The sequence below is a fragment of the Poeciliopsis prolifica genome, unplaced genomic scaffold (genome assembly GCF_027474105.1).
Source record: "Poeciliopsis prolifica strain line A6 unplaced genomic scaffold, Auburn_PproV2 SCAFFOLD064, whole genome shotgun sequence".
Classification (NCBI taxonomy): Eukaryota; Metazoa; Chordata; class Actinopteri; order Cyprinodontiformes; family Poeciliidae; genus Poeciliopsis; species Poeciliopsis prolifica.
Window position 1 is genome coordinate 584,856 of NW_026562439.1, and position 25,859 is coordinate 610,714.

Sequence of the window (25,859 nt, forward strand, 5' to 3'; positions counted from 1 at the left end):
TCGGGTTCTGATGCTCTGCGGTCGGGTTCTGATGCTCTGCTGTCGGGTTCTGATGCTCTGCGGTCGGGTTCTGATCCTCGCCGTCCTTTTGTTGGCAGTAAACAGGAGTGAGGTCGGGCTCATGCTGTGTATCCAGAGACCGTTTAATCAGAACCAGAATTAACTGCAGGGACCTCGGTGACCCATGATCCGGTTCTCCACTGTTCTTTTGTCTGATTAGTTTATTTTTCTTCGTGATGCTTGTGGCCTTTTTTCACAGTTTTGAGCTGAAATATCCGTCATCATCATCATCATCCCTCAGCTCACCATCTAATGTGTGCCAGGTTTGCAGCCAATAGCTCTTCTTGAACTGAAATACGACTTTCAGCCGTCTGGGGAAGCGAGGAAGTAAATCCTCTGGTAAAGTATTGTTTGAGGGCTGATATGTCAGAATGGTTTACAGCTTTCATCTTCCAAAGGGAAAACACAAAAACCACAACCCATAGGAATTTAGATCAATAACATATTTTAAGTATGGAAGAAATTAGTCAATATTCTGTTACACTTATTTTTGTTTCAGAGTGTAACAACTTGGAAAATATCTGATGTTTTTGCTGATGTTCATGCGTTCATGAATTACATTTAAACGTTTTCAAGTTACACAGAGTTTGGAGTGATTTTTACCTTCTGCATGGAGTAAAGATGCTGCAGCAAAATCATCAGTTCTAAAAATTAGACTTTTTTTTTTCTTTCTTTGTTGCAAACTCTCAGCAACTCAGCTACAAGACGTTCAGAGGAGGAACAATTTTTTCTGCATCAGTGGATTTGATTTATACGAGCAGCGCCGCATTCAAGATGCGCACAACAAATATCTCCATTGAAGTTTCAGGATAAACAAACAGTTGAAGACTGATTCGTTGCTTCTTTCTTGGACTGATTTGAGGGTTTTCTTCAAACTGTAGATGTCTTCAGAAAAGCCCAGTTGGGAATGTTTGTGTTGCTTGTCCTTCTCTTCTGTCCTTGCAAGGACCTGCAGTTTTCTGATGACACAAACTTTTATTTTTGGGTGAAATTTGAAAGTGGATCCTGTTCTGTGTTGGTGGGTTTTCTACAGACTTCAGTGGTGAGGCCTCTGTCTCTCTCTTTGTGTGCCAAACAGTCCAAAGGAGGGATCTTTTAGCCTTTGGTTTTCCACCCTTTGTGAAACTTGTATTGTTATTCACTTTTGATTCTACTTCTTTGGCTTGGATTTTGACCCGGTGTCATCCTGTGCGATTGTTTCTCTCCAAGAAGTTCTGCTTCCTACTTCCTCCAGGTATAAATTATTTATTATTTATCTACATAAGAACTTAAGATTTTTATATATATTAACTTGCTTGTCTTTGTAAGCGTATGGGGGCCTTTTATGCCTTATTTTTGAAAATGGGCAGGAACTGGACTGAAATGCAACAAAAAGCAGCCAAAGTGTAAAGAAAACTTTTAAAAAGCTGTTCAAAAATGCTTGAAGAGTCAATTAATCAAGACTGCTTTGAAAGATTAGGAGAAAATCATCATACTATAAAGCAGGATACACTTTATTACTCTATCATACTCTTTTCAGATAGTGGGTATGCTGATTAGAAAAATGACAATATATTGACAATCCCATTGCTTTATATAATTATCTTGTTTTAAAAAATGATATGTACTTGTATAATCCTTCAAATTAAAAAAAAAAGAAATGCTTTCTCAATTGACAATGGCGTATCAGTGTTCCAGACATATAGTCTGAATGGTTTAACTATTGTAATTCTCTAGTGGCCTGAAACTTGTTATTCAAATCACAGAACATGATCACATTGTCCCTGTGATTGTTTAAAGTGGCCCTCTGGTATTTAGAGCTACTTCAAGCTGTAATTGGATACACTGGAAACAATATGTTTGATTGAAACCACTGGGAATTGTAGCATAGCTGAGCTGCAACTTCACTTGCGGAGAAAAACAGGCGTGTTGGATTGAAATTGTGCTTCCAAGACTTCTTGAGCTCCAGTCGGCTAAGAATAAGAGAGAGATTTAATGTTTAAAGTGTAGTGAGATCATTTTATATTCTTATAAATTTCATCTCAAATTAGTTTTACTAAGTCACTGTTTGGATCTTACGCAGTATTTTAATTGGACTATAATATTTCTCTCACTGGCCTCTTCGTAAAAGGTTAAGAGGTGCCATTTACTGCACAGTGAAACTGAGTTTATACAAATATCTCACAAATGACTCATAATCACATGCATGTCCTGCTGCCGTTTATTGTCCTTGTAATCTTGAAAATTCTTACTTTGCTAAAAAGCTTTATGTCTTCCAATGTAATCAGCATAACGCACTCGTAACCACCTGCAGAAAACGTTGGCACAGTCGCGCAGCATGTGGCACTCTCTTGCTTACAGCTTGTTTCAAGCTCAATGCCCGTTTTTATACCATTCTGACAGATTTTTTATCTGTCAGAAAAAAATCACATCTTTGTTGATGTACTTCTAGTACTTACCAATTTGCAACATTTTAATTTTGAGTTTTTGATCAAATGACAAATTGATGGATTATCTCACATCTGTTTTGTCTCTATAATAGTTTTGTATGTATTTATTGTTGACATTAATGCTGACTTATTTTGTGTTTTGGACTTTTGTTTTTTCCCAGTGGAAAGTACAATGTACATACATGTGCAGCCAGGCTCATGTTGTTACGTTCAGCGCTTCTAATATCTGTCCTAACAGCCTTTGGAAGTTAAAATTATAAAGTCCAGATTGCAGCAACATTAACACTCTGTGTTTCCCAGTGGTTGGAATATCAGTTTAACTGAGACGCTGCAATCAAACTTAGAGATTTTAAAGTGGAATGTAGGAATCGGTGCAAAATTCTGCAGAGTTTGGTGTAATAAAAGCTAAAAATAAGCAAAGAGATTTTGAGTTTTGGATGTTGAAATATCATGAAACACACCAGATTATTTTGTGGTTTTGCTGCTGGTGACTCATTGGAATCGTTATATTGGAAAAATGTTGAATTAATGAGAGTAAAGATTTATTTTATTTTGTCATCACTGAAAGGGATAAAAAAAAGATGCTTCACATCTGGACATGTATAATAACCACAGCTGCCTTTAAGTGACTGTTACTTACATGCAGCTGTTTGAAATGGTTATCTTGATCATTCTTGGACTTTTCCACTGAGCTGAATATTAGTCGGTTTTATGATAACTGAGAGACAGATGCTGTTTTTTATCATGATCACCAACCAGAGATAAATAAGCTCTAGTCACATTTAGCTACTTTATCTGAATATATGTATATATTTCATTCTGTGTGCATAATTTTAAACCTATAGATTAAAAAAATTGTCTGAAGAAAATCTAACTTTTGCATCTGATACTTGGATCACTTTAACTCGTTCTTGTTGTCTGCTGTACGATCTCTGAATCCTAGAAATGTAATGGTTCAAATAAAACATCAAAAACTCAGCATTTTTGTTATTTATGCCTCTGATTATTAATGTAAACTTTTGACCGGAACTGAGGCCCGATTGTGTTGTTTTAGACAATTTTTCAGTTTTTGCTTCAGGCGTTGTTGTTATCACACCTTAACTCGTAGAGAGATTTTTCAAAGTAATCTCAAACGTATTCATTGGGATAAAAGAAAAGTGGAGATAATCTACAAAGGCAATCTGAATTGCTGGAGGGGTTGAATCACAACATCAAGGGTTGATCCACTGAATTATGCATTTAAGCAGAGATACCTGATCGTAACAGCAAGATGCATGAACAAGGAATTACATATGTGGGCATTTAAATTAAAGAAAAAGCAATATGTAAACACTGATCTTGTTATCTTCTAATCACGGCAGGTGATGGTATAATTGCTGTCCTGAATAGTATGTAACACCTTTTTAAGCCTCTATTTTTTTCTATACCATTGTAATTTACTGCAGGAGGACTGAATGATATCTGTCCACCTCATTCCTTTTTCATATGCAAATGAGGAAACAATGAAAGTGGCTGCGCTTTCTGTTGGGAATCAGCCCTTGCACCCACAGAAACTCACTCGACTTGTGCACAGCTGCAATTATTCTCTGCAGTAGGAGCAGAGGTGATTTTGGCACAACTCTGATGAAAGCAAACAAGATCCAGCAAATAGTTGACTCATTTGTTTAATACAGTATGTAAACGGGATGAAAGGCGCTTTGAAATGGGTAGAGCGGATAAGTGGGCCTCACAAGCCAAGTTTTAGGAATGTATGTCTGCAGAGCTGGCTCTGAACTACGATGTGTTCATGAGTGTCGGATTCCTCAAAGAGCAGCTTGGATCGTTGTTGTTCCTGGAGTCTGAATCCTTTCATGGGCCCTGACTGGAAAGTTTAAAGCATTATTGTAATGCATGTTGTTTTCTCGCATAAACTGGGTCCGATTGTATCAGTATGCCAGCATCTGCTGAATTTATTAGTAATTTTACATTTATATGCAGTAAAATCCTAACATGTGCTATGGTTATTTATAGGTTGCAGGATCTGGAGGAATTGGGGGAGCTCTCTCCTCACTGGGACAACCTGAGGAAGGAGGTTGTGACGCGATACGGAGGAATCATCAGCTCTTACCAGGAGACTTTGGCTGAGCTGGAGAAGATAAGCGGTATAAAAATATAACCTTTTTTAATCTTAAACCCAGTCCTGTTTCACACATGCACACTGCAGTTTATCAAATCACAAATAAATGGTTTTTTTGTTTGTTTTGCAGACTGCACTGCAGACCTTTTCAATCACTGTAGCATACATTGCAACAATATTCATACCGTGTGAACTTTTCTACTTGTTGTCACATTGCAACCACAATCTTCAGTGAATGTTACTGGGCTTTTATGTGACAGACATAATAATAAATACACATGCTATTGAAAAATCTAAAAAATCTGTTGTGCCTTTACATCTGGCTCTGCGATTCAATACAGTGTCAAAAAGCATTTTTGATACACTTTCAATTCAATTAAATTTAATTTATTCATTTTGTGCCAATTCACAGCAAATATTGTCTCGAGGCAGAAATAAATAATTTCAATTCAATTATATTACAGTCCAGTTTGTTAGTAGTGCAGGAAGCTCAGTGAATCATTCAAAGTGGGTTAAAAAGTAGATTACATGGAGTCAGTACCTGCATTTCCTTTACAGATACGCATAAAACTTTGTCAATATTCCACTAAAACACATAGTTTCACAATTGCAGTATTTTCATTACACACAGTCTGCTCACACGATAAGTCATTATAAACAACATGGTGCCACATCATCCTTCTACCACTTCTTGTTGTCGTCTTCTTCGCCAGTGGTCACATTCATGACTTGTGGGATTGGAAAAAAGTCTTTCCATTGCAATTTTTGTGAAATATGCTAATTTTGATATTGTTGAAACAAAACCACCTCAAAAACTTATCTTTAATGCAGCTCTTTGTTAAGGGTGTGTGTCTTCCAGCTTTGCATGTTAAGAGTCACATTTTATCTCACTATTGCTAATTTTTCATCAGATTGGACAGGAAGCATCAGTAAAACTTGAAACCCAGTGTTCAAGTTTTGCCAAAGATTTTGATCTAGACTTTGACTTCTCCATTCTGACAGAATCACGCTTTGATCCAAACCATTCCTCTATAGATCTGCCTGTACGTTTAGAGTTCTTGCACAAGAAAATTAACAATCATTTCTTGACCCTCTTGAAGAAACACATCGTCACAAGCAGAGATCTGATCAGAGCAACTTCTTCCACATGTCAGCTGCGTGCCTTACATGTCATGTAACAAACCTCAAACTGGACGTCTTGTAAATGTCCTGTCTGCTGAGTTGTCTGGTCTGTTTTCTCATTAATAATCTCTCATAAACCTCAGAGGTCTTCACTACAGCATTCGATGTGCTGATTTGATACTTCAAACATGCTGTACAAAGTCAAAATCATGCTGTACAAAGTCAAAATAGACACAAGTTAAGTGAATGCTGAAAAAGGTTGGTTGTAATAAATTATATTTGGGGTATTGGAGTAAAGAGGGATGATTTCTAAAACACAGGACACTTTTTATCCCCATCTATTTTATTTTTCCATCCACTTTACAATTATGTGGCAGTTTGTTTTGGTATTTTAAGTAAAATCTCCAAGAGATACCTTAAAGTTTGTAGTTGTAACATGACAAAATATCTAAAAGTTCAAAGGGTGTAAATCTCTTTGAAAGCCACCGCATTCCTCAGAAACAATAGGATTGGTTTCTTTGCGATAATCAGACTGTTGTGGAGAAAATAGCCTCCTGCTGTGAAGTGTTGCAGGAGAAACTGAAGAGGTACTGTATGAAACAGCAGTAATAAGGTCCAACCCGCCCCCTGCTGATCCTGTAAATCTGATGTGAAGCAATAAAGGCTCAGATTAGCCTCAAGCATGTTCCACCAGGACCAAAAAGTATCTAAAAGAACAGATGCTGAAAGCACAGTGATAGATATAGAATAATTTGCGTCACTGGGAAACTAAATCAAAGGTTGCTCTTACAGAGCTTTATAGGAACTTGTTTTGTTGTGAGCAATCAAAATGTGTATGCGACTGTGTGATTTTCCTTTTTCCTGCTGTGCAAGAGGCACCATTTTAACATCAAGGCTACACTTACACCTCATTTGGACACAGCTCAACATTAAGTCCACTGTTAGCCCTAATTTAGACCTTATTCTGTATTTCTGCATGAATTTAGACTTATTCCTTATAGCCTTCACACACAAAGAACTCAGAAGTCTGAGATCTGCTTTGGTATGGAAGAAAATACTAAACTAAACTGAAAGGCAGTTTGATATCTTTACATTTTATCAGACCAGCTGTACATCCACCTCTCTATTGAGAATTTGGCTTTAATTTCAAAGTTGTAGGAAGACAAGATACTATTGAAATAGAACACAATAGAACACAATCAATCGATCACCTGTCATTGCTACATCAGTCAGGCGATCAAGATATGGAAGATCAGACATGCTGTGAATTCACAGCATGTCTGATCTTCCATATTGTGCTGTTTTGGTTCAAGTGAGTTTGAGGTCCTTGAGGTGTGAAGTTATTTGGAAAGGGAGAAATATAAACATTGAATCCACTAGTAACCGAAAGTGTCTGTCTTGTATTCAGTGCTGATGAACAGCTTGATAGTAGGAATGCAAATGACAGTAGAGAACTTGCTGTAGTTTTTAATTACACTGAAATTTCCATCTTGCTAAGAAAGAGCAAATGTTATTTAAAATAATGGGGCCAAGGGCTGAGCCCTGGGGAACCCAGGAGGTAAATCTGTGAGGCTGTGGTTTTGTATTGCCAACAGAAATGTTGTTTTGTTTGTTTGTTTGTTTTCTGTAGGTAAGATAGAATTAGAACAATTTGATGGCAGTGAGTCCATCTTTGTTCTGAAGAGAGTTAAAAAAAAATGCCATAAGCAAGATTGTCGAGTCCTGAAGCCAAGTCAAGCACAGCGAGGAGAAGAGAGTCAGCATCTTCTGCCATCAAAAAATCATTCATCCTCCTCATCAGGTCTATTTCTAGGCTGTGGCCAAAATGAAAATCTGATTTTCTGGTTCTTGAAAACATTTCAAATGGTGATGAATATGAGCAGTGACTTTCATCCACTACTTTGGAAAGAGAAATTTGAAATGAACCTGAAGTTGGCCAAGACATGAGCTTCAACAGCAGGCTTCTTTGGAAGTGGCCAAATTCTACAGCTTCTTTAAATTAAAGGATAATACCAAGCAAACTTGTAGAGAGTGGTTTATTACAGAGGTGATCCGGGGCTTATGGCTGAAGTATTCGATTATAAGTATTGTTGGAACTAGATCAGACAGGAGTGCAGAAAGATGATAGCTTCATCTTCTTGCTGAGTTTAGAACATTAAACTGGCATCAGGCAATCATTAAGTATGAGGGGAAATAAGACTTTCATCCAGGCAAAACTAAAGTAATGATGTCATAAAACACTATGAATTTTGACCCTTCATTCGAAAACACACATTATGCAAAATAGAGGCATCAACAATTTGACTTAATAAATGTGGCAGAACTTGATCAACAAAACGCTCCTCATTTATATTTAAACATATTTATAGATATGCTGACATACATGAGAAGATGAGGAACTGTTATATCTGGGTTTGTTTCTTTTCTTGACTTGTAGAACTATTTAACTCCAGTCTATGCATGGCTAGACGGTGCAGTAGCTGTTTCAGTGTATGCCAACCCATGACTCGGTGATTAAATTCAGTGTTACAAGTTGAGATAAAAAGTTCAAGCCAACAAATAAAAAACAAAACACTTCAGACATGCAGGCTTTAGTTAGTGCTTCCTCCAAACATTTTGCATGTTGATGTTAATTTGTTCAATTAATTCTAATTTAAAATGTAAATAATTAATCTTCGTCTGATTTGCTTCAACATTTAGTAGAGAAGCACTAAGCATGTTTTTAGCTCCTCTGAATATCACTGGCTGATTAACTTATGCGTCTGAACAGCAGTAAAGTTCGCTGTGCTGTGAATAGAACAGAGGTTGCTCTCAATCCCCTGTTTGCTTCTGGAATAAAGGCATATTAGGTTTACATCAGCTGCCCTGCTGCTCCACTAAACTCATTAAATTATCACTAATTAAAGTGTTATTATGAATACCAACTTCATGTACTGACCAATCAGGCTGCATTTATGTCCCCACTCAGCCGAACCTTCAAGCCGTGCATATTTTAGCACGATGTGAGCTTTACGAATATAACGGCTGATTAATTTCCCACTGATCCTCTTCTATCCCATTAATGAGATGTTTGTCTCTGCCGGGTTTTGCTTTTCCCTCCTGATGAGACGTGAAGGTGAAGGACTCAGAGGAGGTGGGTGTTGGACTCTGTGGTTTTGGTCATTATGGTTCCTGACGGGATCCTCATCTGGCCTGGATTCTGCTGAATCCTGGCCTGATTTTCCGTCTTTAACCAGTCTGACATAACCGCATGACAGTCGTTGCCAAACAAGTTGTGAGTGCAAGCTGCTGCAGATGAATTATTGATCACTAAAAATAACTCAGAAGGATCAGTCTGTGCAGGAGTTTCCATCAGAATAAATAAATGTTTGCAAAAATAATGTCATTCATTTTAAATACATGTCAGTTTTATGGTTTTTCAAATTTCTTAATAAGTACTGTAATGAATTTTCATTTCTGTGGAGATTTTTCTAATAAAGTACTTATTTAATTAAGACAAATTGAACCTTGTTATTTTTTTTCACATTTTCATATAATTCCCAGAATTGTCCAGAGGAAAGCTGATAAATGGATGTGAAATATAAAATGCTCCCACAGGACAGAACATATTCCACCTTTTTAATTAATGTAATTGGGTTTTTCAGGCATGACTCTGAGCTCTGAGATTTGCTGTCCTTAAATAGGCTTATTTATGCGTTTATAATAAATTGATGAGCTCTTATCCACATGAAACTGAAGGTCAGACTTATCCACAGGGATTTTCATTTGTTGAAATGAATCGGAGGTCGCTACATTTCACTGGACAGTTTAAGTCATTTGATTGCTGGTGTTTTTTTACTCCTAAAACAGAAAAAATATTAGCTAAAACAAAATTATAACTAAACAAAGTCCTACAACCTGAAGACCTTTTGAGAAACATATTTGCTTTTCTATCACACATGTTTAAGCTCTACAAACATGTTTTAATGTAAGAGCAAGACAATAGTAAATGCAAAATCCACTTTTAAATAATAATTTCCTAACCATCCTGGCAACAAACAACTGACAAAAATCTCAGTCTTAGTCTCATCTGACCAGTTCCAGTGAAGCTATAAAGATCAACATGTTTACACTGTGATAGGACAGAAAGTTCCTGACAAACATACTGGTGTGCAGAAAGCTTTGTTTTGGAGATTTGGTGAGCGCAGGATGCCTTCAACGCTGAGCGCTGGAGATGTTTTTACCTCCCTTTGCTTCACCTTACACCTCACTTTGTGAGGTGACAAGATAAATATGGGTCCTCATCCATCCTGTTGGACAGTAGCTAGAATAAATAGCTACTGTGTCACATTCTATTCTTAACTTTCTTGAAGCTTTGATGAACATAAAAAAGTACTGAGTCCCCGGTATTGGCAGAAGTTATGTACCACAATCATCACAATAACTGAAGAACATGCTTACAACTGCCTGCTTTAACTGCTCAGACACCAAATATATCTTTATATGCATTAATGCACACAGTAGAAACTGTCTTGGCACTACAGCAGATGCTAACATCCACTGTCTTCCTTATTTTTGCTTTTGGAGTACAGCTAATCAGTTTCAAGGAAATGAATCCTGGATTGGCTGCTTTGCTAACCCAAGCCAGTCGCTTGTCAAATCCGAGGAATTTTAGCTCACAAAGCTACATTTCCTTTTGAATATTCAGAAAAATAAAATCTGAGTCTAGTCAAATTATTCAGGAATAATTAAAATCTATAAGTTTAATGTCTCAGTTACATTTATTTTAGGTTGACTGTTTGGGGTACCCATAGCTGTAGTACTGGCGCTTTGTTAACAGTCATTATTTCTGGGAGAGATCAGAGATTAGGCCACTGCAACAATTGATTAGTTTATTCTAAGACTTTTTTCAAATCTTTCACAGAATTGCTGGTAAATCAGACCAATACTTTGCATTTAAGGCCAGGAGCTGACCGTAAGGCATATTTTCTTTTGGAAAAGCTGTGAGACGTATTAGAAATTGTGCACCTTAAGTGAATAGGTGTGTAGTCTGTTGCCTGGAGGGTCTCAGCTGCTGCTCTGACATTCGCTGTTTTATAGGCTGAAAGCTGACCAAATCTTGGAAGACATAAATTGGTTAAAAGAAAAAAAAAATGCTGTGCTGTCAGACATGACTCACTTGTCCAATTCATGCTCCTTTCAGACTGATTCCTCTGCTCACGCAGCGTGAGTCCAATTCTCCTCGGTGTCTGCAGCATGTTGGAAACTGCGAGTCGGATAGGGAAGCCTGCTGTGCTCCAAGCACCACAAAGACCCCGATGATGATGAAACCCCTAACAAGCTTAAACAGACGCACACTGACCCGATAGACCACAAGTGTGAGCAGCTGGTTTTGTTGGTTTTTTTAAGGACTGATTGTTGCAGAGTTTGTTCTTGTTTTTGATTTTTTTAAGCATAGGCACTCAGAGGGTTTCTTAAATGCAGCTGAAGCTTATTTTCTGAAGTATTTTAATAAGTACAAATAAGTAACTGAGAGCAAATAAATGACAAGGAAAGATTAAAGGCTGAGAAAGATGCTAATAGATGGATAGTATTGCAGATATTCTCTCCCCTTGATAAAGAGCACATCTTTGCCACCAGGTGAGAATGTAATCTTAAATATTCTGAGTTATTGCTTTATTTTTAGGCTGTATAAAAGAAATAAAAACATTATGTCTTAGAAGACACACTGCATGTTATTGTTTACCTCCAGAAATTTTGCCCATGCTCACAGGGCTGGGGGGCCAAAGGGACTTTTTTTTTTTTTTACTTGCTGTCATAGCCGCACTGAAGTGTTGGACCAATTCAGTTACCAAAATAAAACCTGGAGACGTAGGTATTAATTTAATGCAAAGGAAATAAATAATGCACAAAAATGGTTGAAGAACGTTCTCTGTGTCCACTATGCTACACACAGTTTTGTTAACACCAAACAAAAAAAAAAAAACATTTCCCACAAGAACAGAACATTCATTTCATTACGGTATTATGTGTTCAAGCTTGATGTTTATTTTGTGAGTATTGAGAAGTCATTGTTTGAACACAGCAGTGGCAGGTTAGCTAACTTAAACACCCGAGAGAGTTGGTATCTGGGTCGTTGTTGTGTTTTTTAACTAAACAAACTGAATTCCACAGCGAATCTACATGTTAAGGTTGTCATAGTCAAGCTAGCATAACTGCCCTACTTCCCTCTCCTCGCTATTTTTCTTTTTCCTGACCTTGTCATCTAGTTGTCATAAAGCATTACATCTCTTTATCTTTTATATATCAATCATACATTTAAGATTTAGCGCGTTATGTTATGTTTGACAGCTAAAATGAAGTTAGCCTCTAGCAAAGGGGTCTTCTGCTTGTGATGTCACGTTGCATTTGTCTTTCCAACTTATACAAAAACATGTACAGCAATATACACGCACTAAGAACATTATCTGAGTCGGCAAATTTGTGTTTCATATAATAATTCTATATTTAGAGAAACAAGAATGCAATTTAGCTGGAAAATAAGTGGGAAGAAGACAAATGTACTTACTCCCTCTTCTTGCTCATATAAATAAATTGTGTTGTTGATTATGTATTTTTTGTTAATATCACTGATGTCACTCATAATGCCAGTACCAAATTAATATTTTAGTTCTGTAATTCACATAATTTATTAATTACAAGATGTGTTTATATGCTTTTTAAAGCTTTGAACAAAATTACATTTATTATTTCTATTAAGGTATTGGTGCAAATAATGATCATAAGTGAGGTAAACCTCAACAGTTGGAGAAAGACATTTTCACGGTCGGTTTTTCAGCAGCAAGAGAAGATGCATGTTGAGCAAAATTCAAAATCAAGGTTCTTGAAAAGCTTAAAAATCCTAAAAGCCATTGTTTTAATTTTTTTGTAACATATTTCTTCATTTTGTTTGTTCCATGTCCTTTTTTGTGCTGACATTTTGGCAGAGGAGAAGACAAAGGAGATCTCTTCTATATTTATGATGAATAAAAAATCCTAGCTTTACATCAAAACCCTCTTCACATCCTGAATTGAAGGGATGAGAGAAAAACAAATGTCCATACTGACAATTGATTTTTCAGCTGAAATCAGAAACAAATCCACAGGAACGCCAAGACTGAAGAAAATAAAAAGACCTGTCATTTATCCCAGTGATAAAATATTTTTATGTTGGCTGTTGACCTATTGTTTTACCTATTACAGTGCAATATTGAAAATATTCTTTGCTTTTCTTCTTCACAAATCCTTTTCTTGTGGAACTGACTTGGATTTTTGTTGAAAAATGTTTTAAAGTTTTAGATAATTATGATTATGTCCACCACAGAGCCCAATAAACAGGTGCTCTCTGGCACTTAGAGGCTGTTTGAATCTGTTATTCCACAATAATAAAACATTCATACCACATTCATTACATCTCTTATTCTGTTATCAGTGGAAGCAAATAATTTCACCAATTAATGACAATGACTGTCACCTTAAAAACAAAATTGATGTTTTTTCAGTCATCTCTGCTTTAGTGAGTCAGTGGATTCTGTGCAGGAACAGATTGAAATAAATTTGTTTTCCACCTGGTAAACAATGTGAAAATCTCATCCAGGTGACAGATCCACTCATTAAGATTGTGTGACAACAGTTTCTGCGTTGTTCATGCTCCACTTGACAGATTGTGATGCCTTGCCTCAAGAGTGATTTAAGAGCAGAACGGATACAACAAGCTGGGTTGAGCTTCCGTAAAGGAGAGTTACGGCCTATATCAAGTAAAAGAACTGTAAAGTGTTTTTTTTTTCATTATCTGTAAACAGGAAATCACCATAAACTAACAGAAATAAAGGCTTGAACACATCAGTGTGTGTAATTAACCTATATAAAGTGTCTGATTTTGTGCAGCACATTATATTCTGATTTAATTACATTCTAATTTGCTTAGTGTTGCTATACATACACACTTGTTATCATGGTAATCATAACGACGGCGTCCTTTTCTTCAGTATTCAAGGCCGATATGTGCCAATCGTAATGAGTCAGGAAATGGTTACAAGGAAACAGTAATTACATTTATCCACATCTTCAATCAGAGCAATAATCAGGTTTATCCTGCACACATGCACAGTGAGAACTAAGCTTGCTATTGGACCGCTGCAGGTCTCCATAGCAAAAATATTATATGCTTTTTACGCCATATTTACCAATAAATGTGCAGAGTTTGGCAAATATGACTAACCTAAACGTATATAAGTATTATAAATGAATTAAAATACCAGAGCATTGTAAATAATCAGATAACAATCTTAACACCCTAACGACATGTACACAAATATTCAGTAATTATTTTTGTTTGTATGAGAAACTGCCAGTGCATTGACAAATAAATTAGTTCAGACATTTTTTAAGTGTGGTAATTTTAATCTATAGCTGTTTAAAAATCTATAGCTATAGCTGTTTAAAAAATAACATACAGCTGTTTCATGGAATAATCTTGGCAGATTTGAGGAGCTTTATCAGCACAGTGAGGCAGGGGAAGCGTCGCTGCGATGGTGAACTACATCTCTTTCTCTCAGATAGATGATTAAAAGTCTTTGTCAACAGAAGTTTAATCTTCACTAACATGCAAACTGAAAGGAAAGTCATTACAGCACGACAGCAATATGCTTCTAGAAACTGTGCTGACCAAAACATTCCAGTGTTATCAAGAGCTGCACTGAAAGCCTTACATATCACACAGAAAATGACTCTGACAGGATGGGCTTGTTGTGCACAAATATAACTAATATCACTTTTTGCTTCTGTGGTAATGACACAATGCAATGTGTTGTTCATCCATGGCTGTAATTACTTCAGACTTTAATAATAAATAAATAAAAACGAAGTGCTTCTCTGGAAATATGTCCTGTTTTTTTATCTCATAAGTTAGAGCAGGAGTTGTTCTCTAACATGATTGTGCTACATGACCAGAATTTTTTACGTAATTTATTTCCTCCATCCCAACAGTTTTTAAAAATGTTTGTTGTTACATGGTTGATATGAGTGTGTTCCATTAAAACGTTGATCCAAAACTGGATTAAAACTCTATGAACATTTTTATTTTCTGTCTGCTTTGCTTTGCCTGAATATTTAAATGTTAGAATAATTATTTTTTTGTCAAATCACATAAATATAAAACCTGATTTAGAAGTTTGAGCTCTTCTTTGTCCTTTGTGTTTTATCTGTGTTGGAATGCTCTCACTGTCTATATGACATCCATGAAGCTGATAAATGTACATCTGAATCTGTGCAGCAGCTTCGTCTCTGAATTAAGTTGAAGATTCTCTGAATGTGCAGAACTGTGCAAAAGTCTTGCCGTATTTATGTTTTTGTTGGATAAAACGGTTTTCTTTGGTGCCTTCTTTTCTCCCTTTTAGTGCAGCAGCTGACCATTTTGAGAGGAAAGATTATTTTTATTCCTGTTTGTCAAGCAATTAACTCTGACATATGAGTCATTCGGGCATAAATAGACTCCACACTCAAGAGGTTAACCGAAAAGACTTTACAAATAATTTATTTAAATTTATCTGAGGGGCGTGGCCACCAGATATGATGTTGCATTTGATTTGTTAATGACGTGTGAAGCTGCTTGTCATAACAGTACAATGCAGTTCACAAAGTGACACAACATTTGAACTCTGACAGCTGTAGATGCTGTTTTGGATTTTACTGCAACTTTCTGAAAGAAAGATCATTGTTGGAGTAATTTTGTTAGGCCTGTGAAGTTTTATCACTGCCCCATGTTTGTCTATTTGTGAAAAATGCTGTTCCCTGAAGTTTTTAACCCTTTCTGTATTGATAGATGTTTCACATCTGTGCTAAAAATATCTTTATGTTGAAGTCTGATGCCAACTTCACGATGTTCAGACATGTACTTTGTGATTGCACATCAAATCATACTTCCCTCATTCAGAATGTCTTTAAATGTCTGGTTTTCAATTGAAATGGACATCTGGATTTTGACTTTGTCTTTTTTCTTCGTTCAGGTTCATTCAAGCCGAGTTGCTGCAAAGCCCAGAAATCTCTGGAGTTCATCCCAATAAACCTGCACACACAGAGGATGAGAGTGACATGCCCCCAAAAAACAGGTATTGTTTCATTAGGACTGGGTGTGTTGACTTCAGAATGAGATTAACAGATACTTCCAGGACAAGAAAAAGACTGAGGCATTTGATCGCTCGCCTTTTCCATGTCGGCAGGTGTATGTTGGGAAAGCTTTCGTGGTTCTAGTCACACTCTTGTCTCTCAGTGCTCGATTTTCCATCTGCCAGAAATACTCAGAGGACTCAGGCTGGCTGTTTCTAGGCCATAACTCAGGTTGAAAGGTGAGAATTACTTTGGCCTGAAAAAAGAAACAGACAAAATACTAATTAAGCCCTTTGCGTTTTAGAGAAGAGAAATACTAGGTTGTCTGTTTTGCAGATGCTCGGCAGCAGGCCGCTCTTGGCCTGGAACTGTCTCTGTGTATTAACTATCGGTGAGCGGGCTCCATTTCAACCAAACACAGGATGATTGATGGGAAGACGGAAGACAAACATGGGGATTAACTGTCATTCTTCCAGTGAGGACCTGAGGGATGAAAGATGAGTTAAGCCAGATCAAATCATCATATCAGTCTTAGACTTTGTTTCTCTGTCAAAAAGGGGGAAAAATGGGAAAATCATATCAAAACTGACCTTGAAGGCTCATTGATTGGTAGACACGCTGATAATTAGCCTCTTTGGGGCCAATTTTCTAGGTAACTCACTGTTCAGCTGAGGTGCTCGGCTAATGTGTGGTGTGAGATCTCTCCACTCTTACTACAGCATCGCTGGCTTTGCTGACTTCACAACGGCACTTAGGAAAAAAGAGGAATGTTGGATAATTTATTACTAGTGTAATGTGAATCTACAAAGTGAATTTTTTTATTTACTGTTTTGTGCAAAGTGAGTCATTTTGCCACATTTCTCTTCATTTGTTTTGCAAACATACAAAAATGGCTTGATGTTGCTGCAAGCATGGTAAACAAATAATTATAATAAAAAGTAAGTGGACCAAATACAGAAGTTTAGGTGCTAGAAATTACAGCAGCAATAGGAAGGAAGCATATCTTTATAGAAAGCGTCATTAGGGAAGGTTTTCGTAAGGTAAGAATGAAATTTGGCAAATTTAAAATAATTTCCACAGTTGATTATATGTGGATTTACCAAAATATATATATATAGATGAACTGGCATGACCCTAAGCATGCAAAATGTATGCTCAAACCTTCCACATGTGTCTGAATTAAGACGTTTTAATGAAAAGAGTGAGACAAAATGTTTCCACTGTTAAAACTGTTTTGCAAATTCTTATTGGCAGTTGTTGCTGTAAACTTATTTACGACTTATTGCTAGGTTTAGGAGGCAATTATTTTTTCACCAAAAAAAACAGATTGGTTGGTTTGCACAGCTTTTCTTTTCATGCTGTCACCTGAGCAGTTCAACCAGGTAAGAAATGAAACTTCCTGAAGCAACTGTTGAGTTCAGAGCCCAGGTCTTAAATGTTGCTCAGTTTTCTTGTTTAAATAATGTCATTTGCTCCATTGTTCAATCTTCTCTTCTAAAGAGAAGCATTTTCTTGAGAAGTGATGTATAATCTACTCAGTGTTGCAAAGTAATTTATTTTCACTTTGTCTATTGATCATCCAGAGAAAAGGGAAATCAGAAAAAATAACAACATTGTGGGCTCTGACGAGAATTCATTTGTTTTACTGTGAATGGATTTTCACAGCTGTGAAATATTTCTGAAAACCATTAGTCTGGGAAAGCTGAGCCGAAAGCATTGTTCAGGAGGATGTTTTGTTGTCAGCGCAGATTGCTGTGTGTGAATTATGGCCACTCATTTTGACTGCCACAATCAGTTTCCTCTTGACAAAAGCTCCTCTGTCTTTTTGCTCTTTTAACGCCTCGTTCTGCTGTTGATTAACTGAGAAAGGGATAACAAAAGTGAAAAGAAAAACTGAGGATCAGTCTCAGATTGGTCATTGTGCCTGATGTTCTGTAGTCACTGCTGCTGCTGCTGGAAAAGAGTTAGGAAAACTCTGTCACATTGGTATAACTAGTGGAAGAAGCAGTGAGTAAAATGGAAAACGCATCTGTCCTCAATTGGTCTGCTGTGGTCTTCTTAATTTTTTTTCCTCTGTGGCGACAGTTTAGAGTCTGATTGGACATTAATTATATTGTTTATTTACTATTGTTTATTTACTATTTCGCAAGAAATTTTAAAAAATTTCTTGCGATCAGAATTATTTGAAGGGGAGTGCATTAGTCTGACTGTCATAAATATGACATAATACCTGCCATGAACATGAAGGAGTCTTCATGAATGTCTATTACTGTTATAAAGTGTCATTCTTTTAACATAAAGCTGCATCAAAAGTTGGATTAAAAGTGTTAACTTTTCATTATTTGGTAAATAATGACATTTTAATGCAATGTTGCATTAAAACCTGCATTAAAAGTCCATTAAATGTGTCAACTTTTAATCAAAAGTGTCATTTACCAAATCATGATAACAGTCATAAACATTCATAAAATCTTCATGTTAATAAGTTATATTATGTTTACGACAGTGTCATGTCAGTCTTATACACACCCCTTCAGATAACTGTTACCAAATTTTGATTTGTCATTGTCACACATTTCTGTTAAGAAACTACTTCTACCAGCCAATTTCAAAGTCTCACAAACGGTTTTCTGTTATTTTTTAAACATGCTAATCTGATTGCTAAAGAATTTCACCAAGTTTATTGGTGAAATAAACTGGGCCAGTCTCTATAAGCTTTTAATGCTTTTCTATCAATGTGAAAGGAGTTTTTTTTTATTAAAACAAGCTTCCATATCTTGCTGAAGTTACTTGTAGTTTTCTCTTAGTGTACTAATATGTTGCACTAACACCAAGAATACTTTAAGATTTGGGTTTTTACAGTGTCTTTCAAATCTTGAATCAATCAAGAGCAGCAATCCCAAACCAGTAAAACTCTCACGTAGCTCCAGTCTATGATACAGGTGTTTTACTTTTACTAGACCATCACATTACTCATCTCAGTCATTTAGCCATAGTCAGTATAGTCAGTATTTTTGGGACTTTATCAGCAGCTTGTCTCTAAAACATTATTCAATCCCATTTTATGCTTGAATCTGTTAAGACACTGAACATAACACTTTGACACATCCTCTGCTAATATTGAATGGTTCTCATGCTGTATCTTTTGTCCTCCATGTTCATTTTCATACATCTTAGTTGCACAATGAGCAAAATACAGGTATTGTCAGGGACCGGGCAGAAAATGAGTTTATAAACCCAACAAAGTCCAAAGATTAGAAGAGATGGTGCCTCTTTGGATTAAAATATACAGAACAATAAGACATGGAATGGAGGAGATTAAAACTTCCACACATTGTTGCATAACAACTATATACCAGTCATGTACTACCAAGTATCTGACAGACAATCCCAGCAGGACTCAAGTGAAGCAAAACATTTTCTCGCCTCTCACTCTTAATCTCTTTTTTTAAGTTTGCTTTAACCTTAATGGAGGTCCTTCTAAATTGTATTCATGACCAAAAAACAAATAGACACACACACCCTGGGTTTTTTCTGAGTTTAATTGTCAGCTTCAGTCATTAGTCATTCAAAACAAGACTTGCTCTAAGCACCTTTGTTCCTGCCTGGCTGTCTGTGAAGTATTTATTTAATTTTGAGGCTGATGTGCAAATTGGAGTGAAGCTCTGTGACATTGGCTGTCCTTCTGGTCTAACATGGGACCAATCGACCTCAAAACCAAGCTGTGAATATGTAGGAGAGAGGGGGTAATATGTGAAATACAGGTCCAGTCCTGACATAATGCCATACCTTTATTTTTCTTTGAAAGTAGCTTTGTTCTCTTTCTGAGAGAGTGAAGTTATATGCTCTCCGAAAGGTTATATTATATGTTGTTTCATACCTTTTTTGACTTTTGACTTCAATTTGGAAAGTAGGAAAGTGAAACATGAAAATAATGTCGAGTTTAGCTGAAACAAGTTCATTTAGTCTCAGTTGAGACGTATGTGTATATATATATATAATTTCATTATAAATAAGCCATGAGCAGGTGAAGCTCGAAACATTAGTTCACCTTGTCATGATAGTCCAGAAGATTCAGGTCCAGTAAAAACTGTAACCTGACATCTGCAATGGCCTCTCTGAATGCTCACAGCACAAGACTCCACTGATGAAGAAAAACCCTGTGAGGTTTGAGAAATGTCATGTTGACAAGAAGAAAGGGATAAAACGAGGGTGGAGTTTTCAGCACAACCCAAAGTTTGTTTCAGAGAAGAAAATGAGTTGTCTGAAAGAGCTGAATTAATCACTCCACTAAAACATAAAGCAACGAAGGTCAAAGTGAAAATAAGCCTCAAGTTCTGAAGATTTGTGTCTCAAGATATGGAAGCCTGAGCAACGTATTAGACGACACTGAAAAGCCTTCTTAGGGTTTTTGCTTAATAAAATTTTATAAGAACTTTAATTGATGTTTCCTGCTCCAGGCTGTTTTATTACACAGGACTTTAATTAATTTAGTAGTTTGTGTTGATTTCTTTGAACGTGAGAATCATTTTGGCTCTAATCTACTGTATATTTGCTGTAAAGCCCATCTGAACCACCTCATTAGAAATATATTAGCTGTGAAAAATTCATATTTAATCATATTTTTCCCGCTTGCGCTGAATGCCTTTTGTTATCGTAAAATGTTTGTGAGGTGTTATCAGCTTTTATTGTTGTGTTTCTTCATGACTTTAATTCAATTTGAGTTTAGATTTAATTTTTTTCTGCTATATTTATGTTTTTTTCTTTCAAGGCCCTCAGGAGCCTCATTCATTTTTGTTACCTGTCTCCATATTTTAAATTCAGCAAACTAAAATATGTTTTTTCCCTCTTTCCAGATGCTTTGTATGACATTATCACTGTCGGTGCTCCAGCAGCCCACTTCCAGGGCTTTAAGTGTGGAGGCCTGCAGCGTCTCCTGAGCAGATATGAAGCAGAGAAGAAGAGGTAAAAAAAAAAAATCCCTTAAGGAGGGATGTATTTAAGGAAAGTGTGGGTGAATTAATTGAAGCAGCATCCTGATGAAAATGGCTTTTATTAAGAACCAGATTTTAACTTCTTAATTAAAACTGACAGGAAATTTGTTTCTGCCCCATGGACTTGATTTGTGAGGTCTGAGCCAGTTACTTAACTCCAATTCATGTTGAAATTAGTCTTGAGCTCCGCAGGATTTGACAGGTTAATTTGACCGTAGGCAACAGGCTTGATGGAAAAGGTTTGGAGAGTTAGAAGGTTCCCTCCACCTGTTCTTTTCCCAGGCAAGCATTTTTCAGCTTTATCAACCATGTTAGCTTCTCGTCGAAGAGCCACAGATCATGAAGGTCAGAGGACAACTTGGAGTCGCTGCTGGATTCAGGCTGGTTGCCAGAAAAAAATTCAGTTTATGAAGAGAAATTGTGTTGTTTTTATTGGAGGAACGTGACTGAAGTCCACAGTAACGGCTACTGCATTCAGGATTTTGACACTTTTTGTTCAAGCAATCCATAAAATAAAATAAAAAAATCTTTTACCAAGGAAGCCAGTATCATATAGCCATTATCATATCATATAGCTTTACATGATATGAGGGAATCAACACCTCTTAAAAAGGTGATCATGACATTGACCGCTAATTAAACAGTGTAACAGCTAATTGATGCACCTTTCAATTAGCTGGACAGAAAATACCTTTACATGAGAAAAAACTGAAAACAGAATTAGAGTAAATCTCTCTCACTAGCGAAATAAAACGCTTGTTTTTGTTTCTTATTGAACCGTTGTTAACCTTTGTTTCGCATTTCTTCCCTTTCAAGATTAAAAATGTCTTTTGTAAAAAAAAAAAAAATCCTGGCCAAAACTGGCAGCGGCACACAGAGGTTGTTCAAAACAAGACAGAAAAAAATAACTGTCATGCATAAATTAAATAAAAGATTCCCCAGTTACAACATTTACATACAGATTATTCCTTCTCAAAATCAGTAAGAAGAACTTTGAAAACATTTAGAGACATCTTTAGATCCATGTATTTCTTCAACTGACAGCAGAAAACTAAACATTTCTTTCAAAGTTCAATTCTGACTTTAAGCTCCGAAAGTAAAAAAAATATAAGTACTGATAAACATAAAAGCAAGAGGTATCACTGATTTCTTTTTTTTTTTTTTCCACTTTATTCACTTCAAATGCCAAACCCAATATTTGTGAGGAATAAATCCATTGACAGTTGGATTGTTAAATCATTAATTCATTTTATTCTAACTATTTTCTGTCAGATCATTAATGATTCATGATACGAACTGAGCTTGCATTACACCACAGCTTTCTGTGTTTGAGCTCTGCAGTGAAATAGCTTTCTGCTATGATTTGTATTTCACTTGATTGAAAAGTCGAAAGCTGCTGGCATTTATACTGCTGTCTGAATGTGGTGAAAAAGTTTCAGTAGCTGTGAAGATGGGCTAAATTTCAACATCTTTACCTGGACCAGGTAGAGATGCTCTAGTGATACTGGAAAAAGAGTTTTTTTGTTCTATTTTGTCTTGTAAATACATTAGTTTTTTTGTGGAATTGGCAACATTCTTTTTTGCTTTTAATCTACAACGACCCTAAAACTCAGCTGTACCCAATAACTATGGCACCAGTGTCTTTTTATTAATCTTGTTTTTCTCCATTTTCTTTTAAAATATTTTGCTCCTGCAGCAAAAACTGAATTTCTTTCAAAGATATAAACACATCTCTACCAGATCTGTCAATAAAATCTGGATGATGCCGTACAGAAAACGGCTACTTAATGATTCGTTCACTGACCAAAACAGAAAAAAAGGTTTTTCTGTGTCAGATCATTACTGTCAGCAAACGACTGAGAGCTGAATGCTTTGTATTATTCTCTTTGAGAGCAACACTGACAGCTTCACAAAGACTGTTACGAGGCCATTTTCGTTGTAACAGTGTTATGAGTGAAATTGCACTCTTGTATAGCTTAGCCTGCGTTGCGAACCTCAGATCAGGGAGATGCTGCAGATTTTTGCTTTATTTGCTCAGAGGTTGGAGGTTGGAGCTGTATGTCAGTATGTGGCCACTTGACTGATGCCTAAAGAAGCAAAAGGTGATTTTTTGTTCTCTCCATCATTGCTCCCCATAGAGTGCAAAGTCATTACAGACCATGCCAGATCTAATTAGTTACAGAGTTTGCAGCACCAGAACGAGTGGGAAAGAAAAGATGAAGAGGGGTGAAGTGTGGGCATGAAATGAAAAAAAAAACTGATGGGAAAATAGTTTGGGGCTTTTGCAGATTAAAAAATAAAGAAGTGAATTTGCTGAAGATGGCCAGTTCTGTCTGCCTGCATGAACAGTGATAAGGTTAGCATATTTCTGAGAAACCACTGAAGTGAAATCATTTACTTTGCGTAAGAGATTAGGCTTCAGAGGTAACTCCCCAGGGAGATGGAGCTTTTTGTTTCGTATTTGATTTAGCTAATGACTCACTGTAGCTCAAATTTTCCAATTTTCCACTTGGCTAACTGGCTGCGACCTGCGCTGAGCAATGTGCAGTTCATGTTTGACCTGGAATGTGGTCAGAAACAGGAGTGGACCCAGGCTCTATGTTTTAAAGAAACTACTCAATGAGGCACTCTGTGTGTCAGTGCAGAGCGGTCTGGATATTTCCAGCTGAGACTCCCTGAAAATTCAGCACGAGTTGAGTCTGTTTTACCAAAAATATACATTTCCAGGATAATTAAACTTTGCCCAGCTTACCCCCTCGTCTTGAAGATACACTCTTTACTAATTATGTTTGATTAAAAAATGAACAATTGACGAGATGTGAGACTTGGCTGTTCAATATGATATTAAATCATGAAATAGAAGATGGGAAGGGACTGGAAAAAAAAGAAAAACCTGAGCACAGATGTGTTACCAGGATGGTAATAAAAGAGCCATTCATCTTTGTTCTGTGGACAGTAGAAGAGGGGACAATGGGATCTTTCTGGAACCATTAACAACCTGCGCCGGCCAAACTTGGCAATAGAACAAGAGTGCAATATGTTCCATCTCTTCCATATCTGACCACTGTATTCCTCAATTTTAAAAAGAAAATCTGCACATTTTCCTTTCTATCTTTCTTCAGTGCATGCATTACTCCCTAAATGCTTATTTGAAATGCAAGAGGATTTTTTTCTTTTTCTTTTCAAACTATCAACTTTTGGTTTCCTGGAGATGGTCTCAGTTTTCCAGTTCAGTTCTACAGAATAAAGCAAAATTCTTCTACAGAATAAAGTAAAATATTCTACAGACTAATAAATCATAATCTAATAGCTGTGTAACAGTGCTCTCCTTACCTTGATGCAGGCTGACAAAATTCAACTATACAAACAATTTTTAGCTTAATACTGGGGCAGGTAAGTGTCTTGCAGGTAGACCGAATAAAAAATCCTTCGACTGTCACCAGGCAACTGACCATTTCAAATGACATCAAATCATATTTCCTATCTTATTTCAAAATAAAAATATCAAACATTGATACAGGTTGAAATTTAAAGCCCTCATCTTCATATCCAAGATTCATAAAAGGCTAAATTTTCAAAATATGTTGATTTTTGTTTTAGAAAAATAGCACAATACATTCAAACAATATTTTGTGTCAGCTGTGTTGAATACTTACTGATTGTGGTTTTCTCACATTTCTGAACTTAGAAAATGTAACAAAACAGGAACACATTATGTTGCTGAATCAAAAAATAAGAGATGAAAGTAAAATATGTGAAATACTAAATCCTGCATGAACAGAGATGTTCATTCAAAGTACTGTCAGTGAGGAGGAGCGCAGACTTTTATCATCTTCCTGGAACGTCAGTAATTAGTTTTGGTTGAAAGCTTAAGGCTTCTCCACCAATGAGGACCATGAAGGTGAAACATCAGGAGCTTATTGAATGTTCATATTTCTAATTTCTGGACAAAAAGCATTTTTCATCACACACTGGACCATTTCGTTTTCCTGCTGTTCTGGGATCCGTCCGCCATCTTTGATTCTGTATCCTGCTCTGATTAAGGACGACCAGCAACGCCCTCTGCTGGATGACAGCAGCACGACAATACCGAAGGTCTTAACTCGTGTTTCACAAACTTTTTCAGGCTGAGGAAACTTAACCTACTTAGAAAACACTCTGACATAAATAATTACTTTATTGTAGGTTTTGGGGATGTTTTAGTCTCTCTAATTCACATCTGTATTCGCCTGAGAAACTGAAAAATATTCCTCCAGACATGAATTCCTGATCATGTAAGTTTTCCTGACATTGTTTTCTTTCCATCGGTATCTTCAGCTGTTTTTTTGAGTGTCTTGGCGTTAAGCCATTTATCCATTATTATTTTTAAACAAAGATTATTGTTTGTTTTTTGATCTGGACTTAGTAGATAAGCTTAAGATGTGCAGTAGGTCATCAGCAGGACACTCTGTTGGTTCGCCAGGCATCTGTGTCAAGCAGCAAAGCCAGATGTCACATTTCTAGGGCAAAGAGAGTGGTCGAAACCGCACAGCCCTTAACATAGTCTCCTGGGGCTGATTTCAGATTTAGTGTGACGAGCAGCATGTTGTCCAACAAAATAACTTTCTCCCAGGATTCTCCGTCTGTGTGAGGAAAACAGGGCCAGGCCGTTGGCAGTGGCTGGGACCCCATGTTGATGGACAGCAGCTTGTGGTTCAACGCCTGCTCTTGAGTCAACCACATCCAGGGGCCAATGACTGAAGGAGAAGGTAGCTGGCAGAAGCCCTGAGGCTTCTCTGGTCACAGATCATGGTTTGTCTTTTTCTGCATCAGTGAGGACAGCTTTGGCTTTTTTTTCTAACGGATGGCGATGAGATCAGAGATTCAGGAACTGACGAGAGTTGACAGCTAAAATAATTTGGACAGAGATCAGATCCTTGGGGTTGCATCTGAAGGTAGCCATGTGGTTTTACCTCGTGGAAGTGGGCTGGTATATATATATATATATATATATATATATATATATATATATAT

General features: G+C 36.7%; 1 protein-coding gene across 5 annotated transcripts in view; it reads left to right on the top strand.

The window, feature by feature from the left end:
- The window catches only part of inpp4b (inositol polyphosphate-4-phosphatase type II B), a 178,002-nt gene that overhangs the window by 114,845 nt on the left and 37,298 nt on the right, over positions 1-25,859 (top strand). For all 5 annotated transcript variants that reach the window (XM_055019846.1, XM_055019847.1, XM_055019850.1 and 2 more), the window contains 3 exons: positions 4,500-4,630; positions 15,753-15,854; positions 20,709-20,817. In XM_055019846.1, coding sequence (XP_054875821.1) covers positions 4,500-4,630; positions 15,753-15,854; positions 20,709-20,817 — 342 coding nt within the window. The remainder of the gene's footprint in view (positions 1-4,499; positions 4,631-15,752; positions 15,855-20,708; positions 20,818-25,859) is intronic.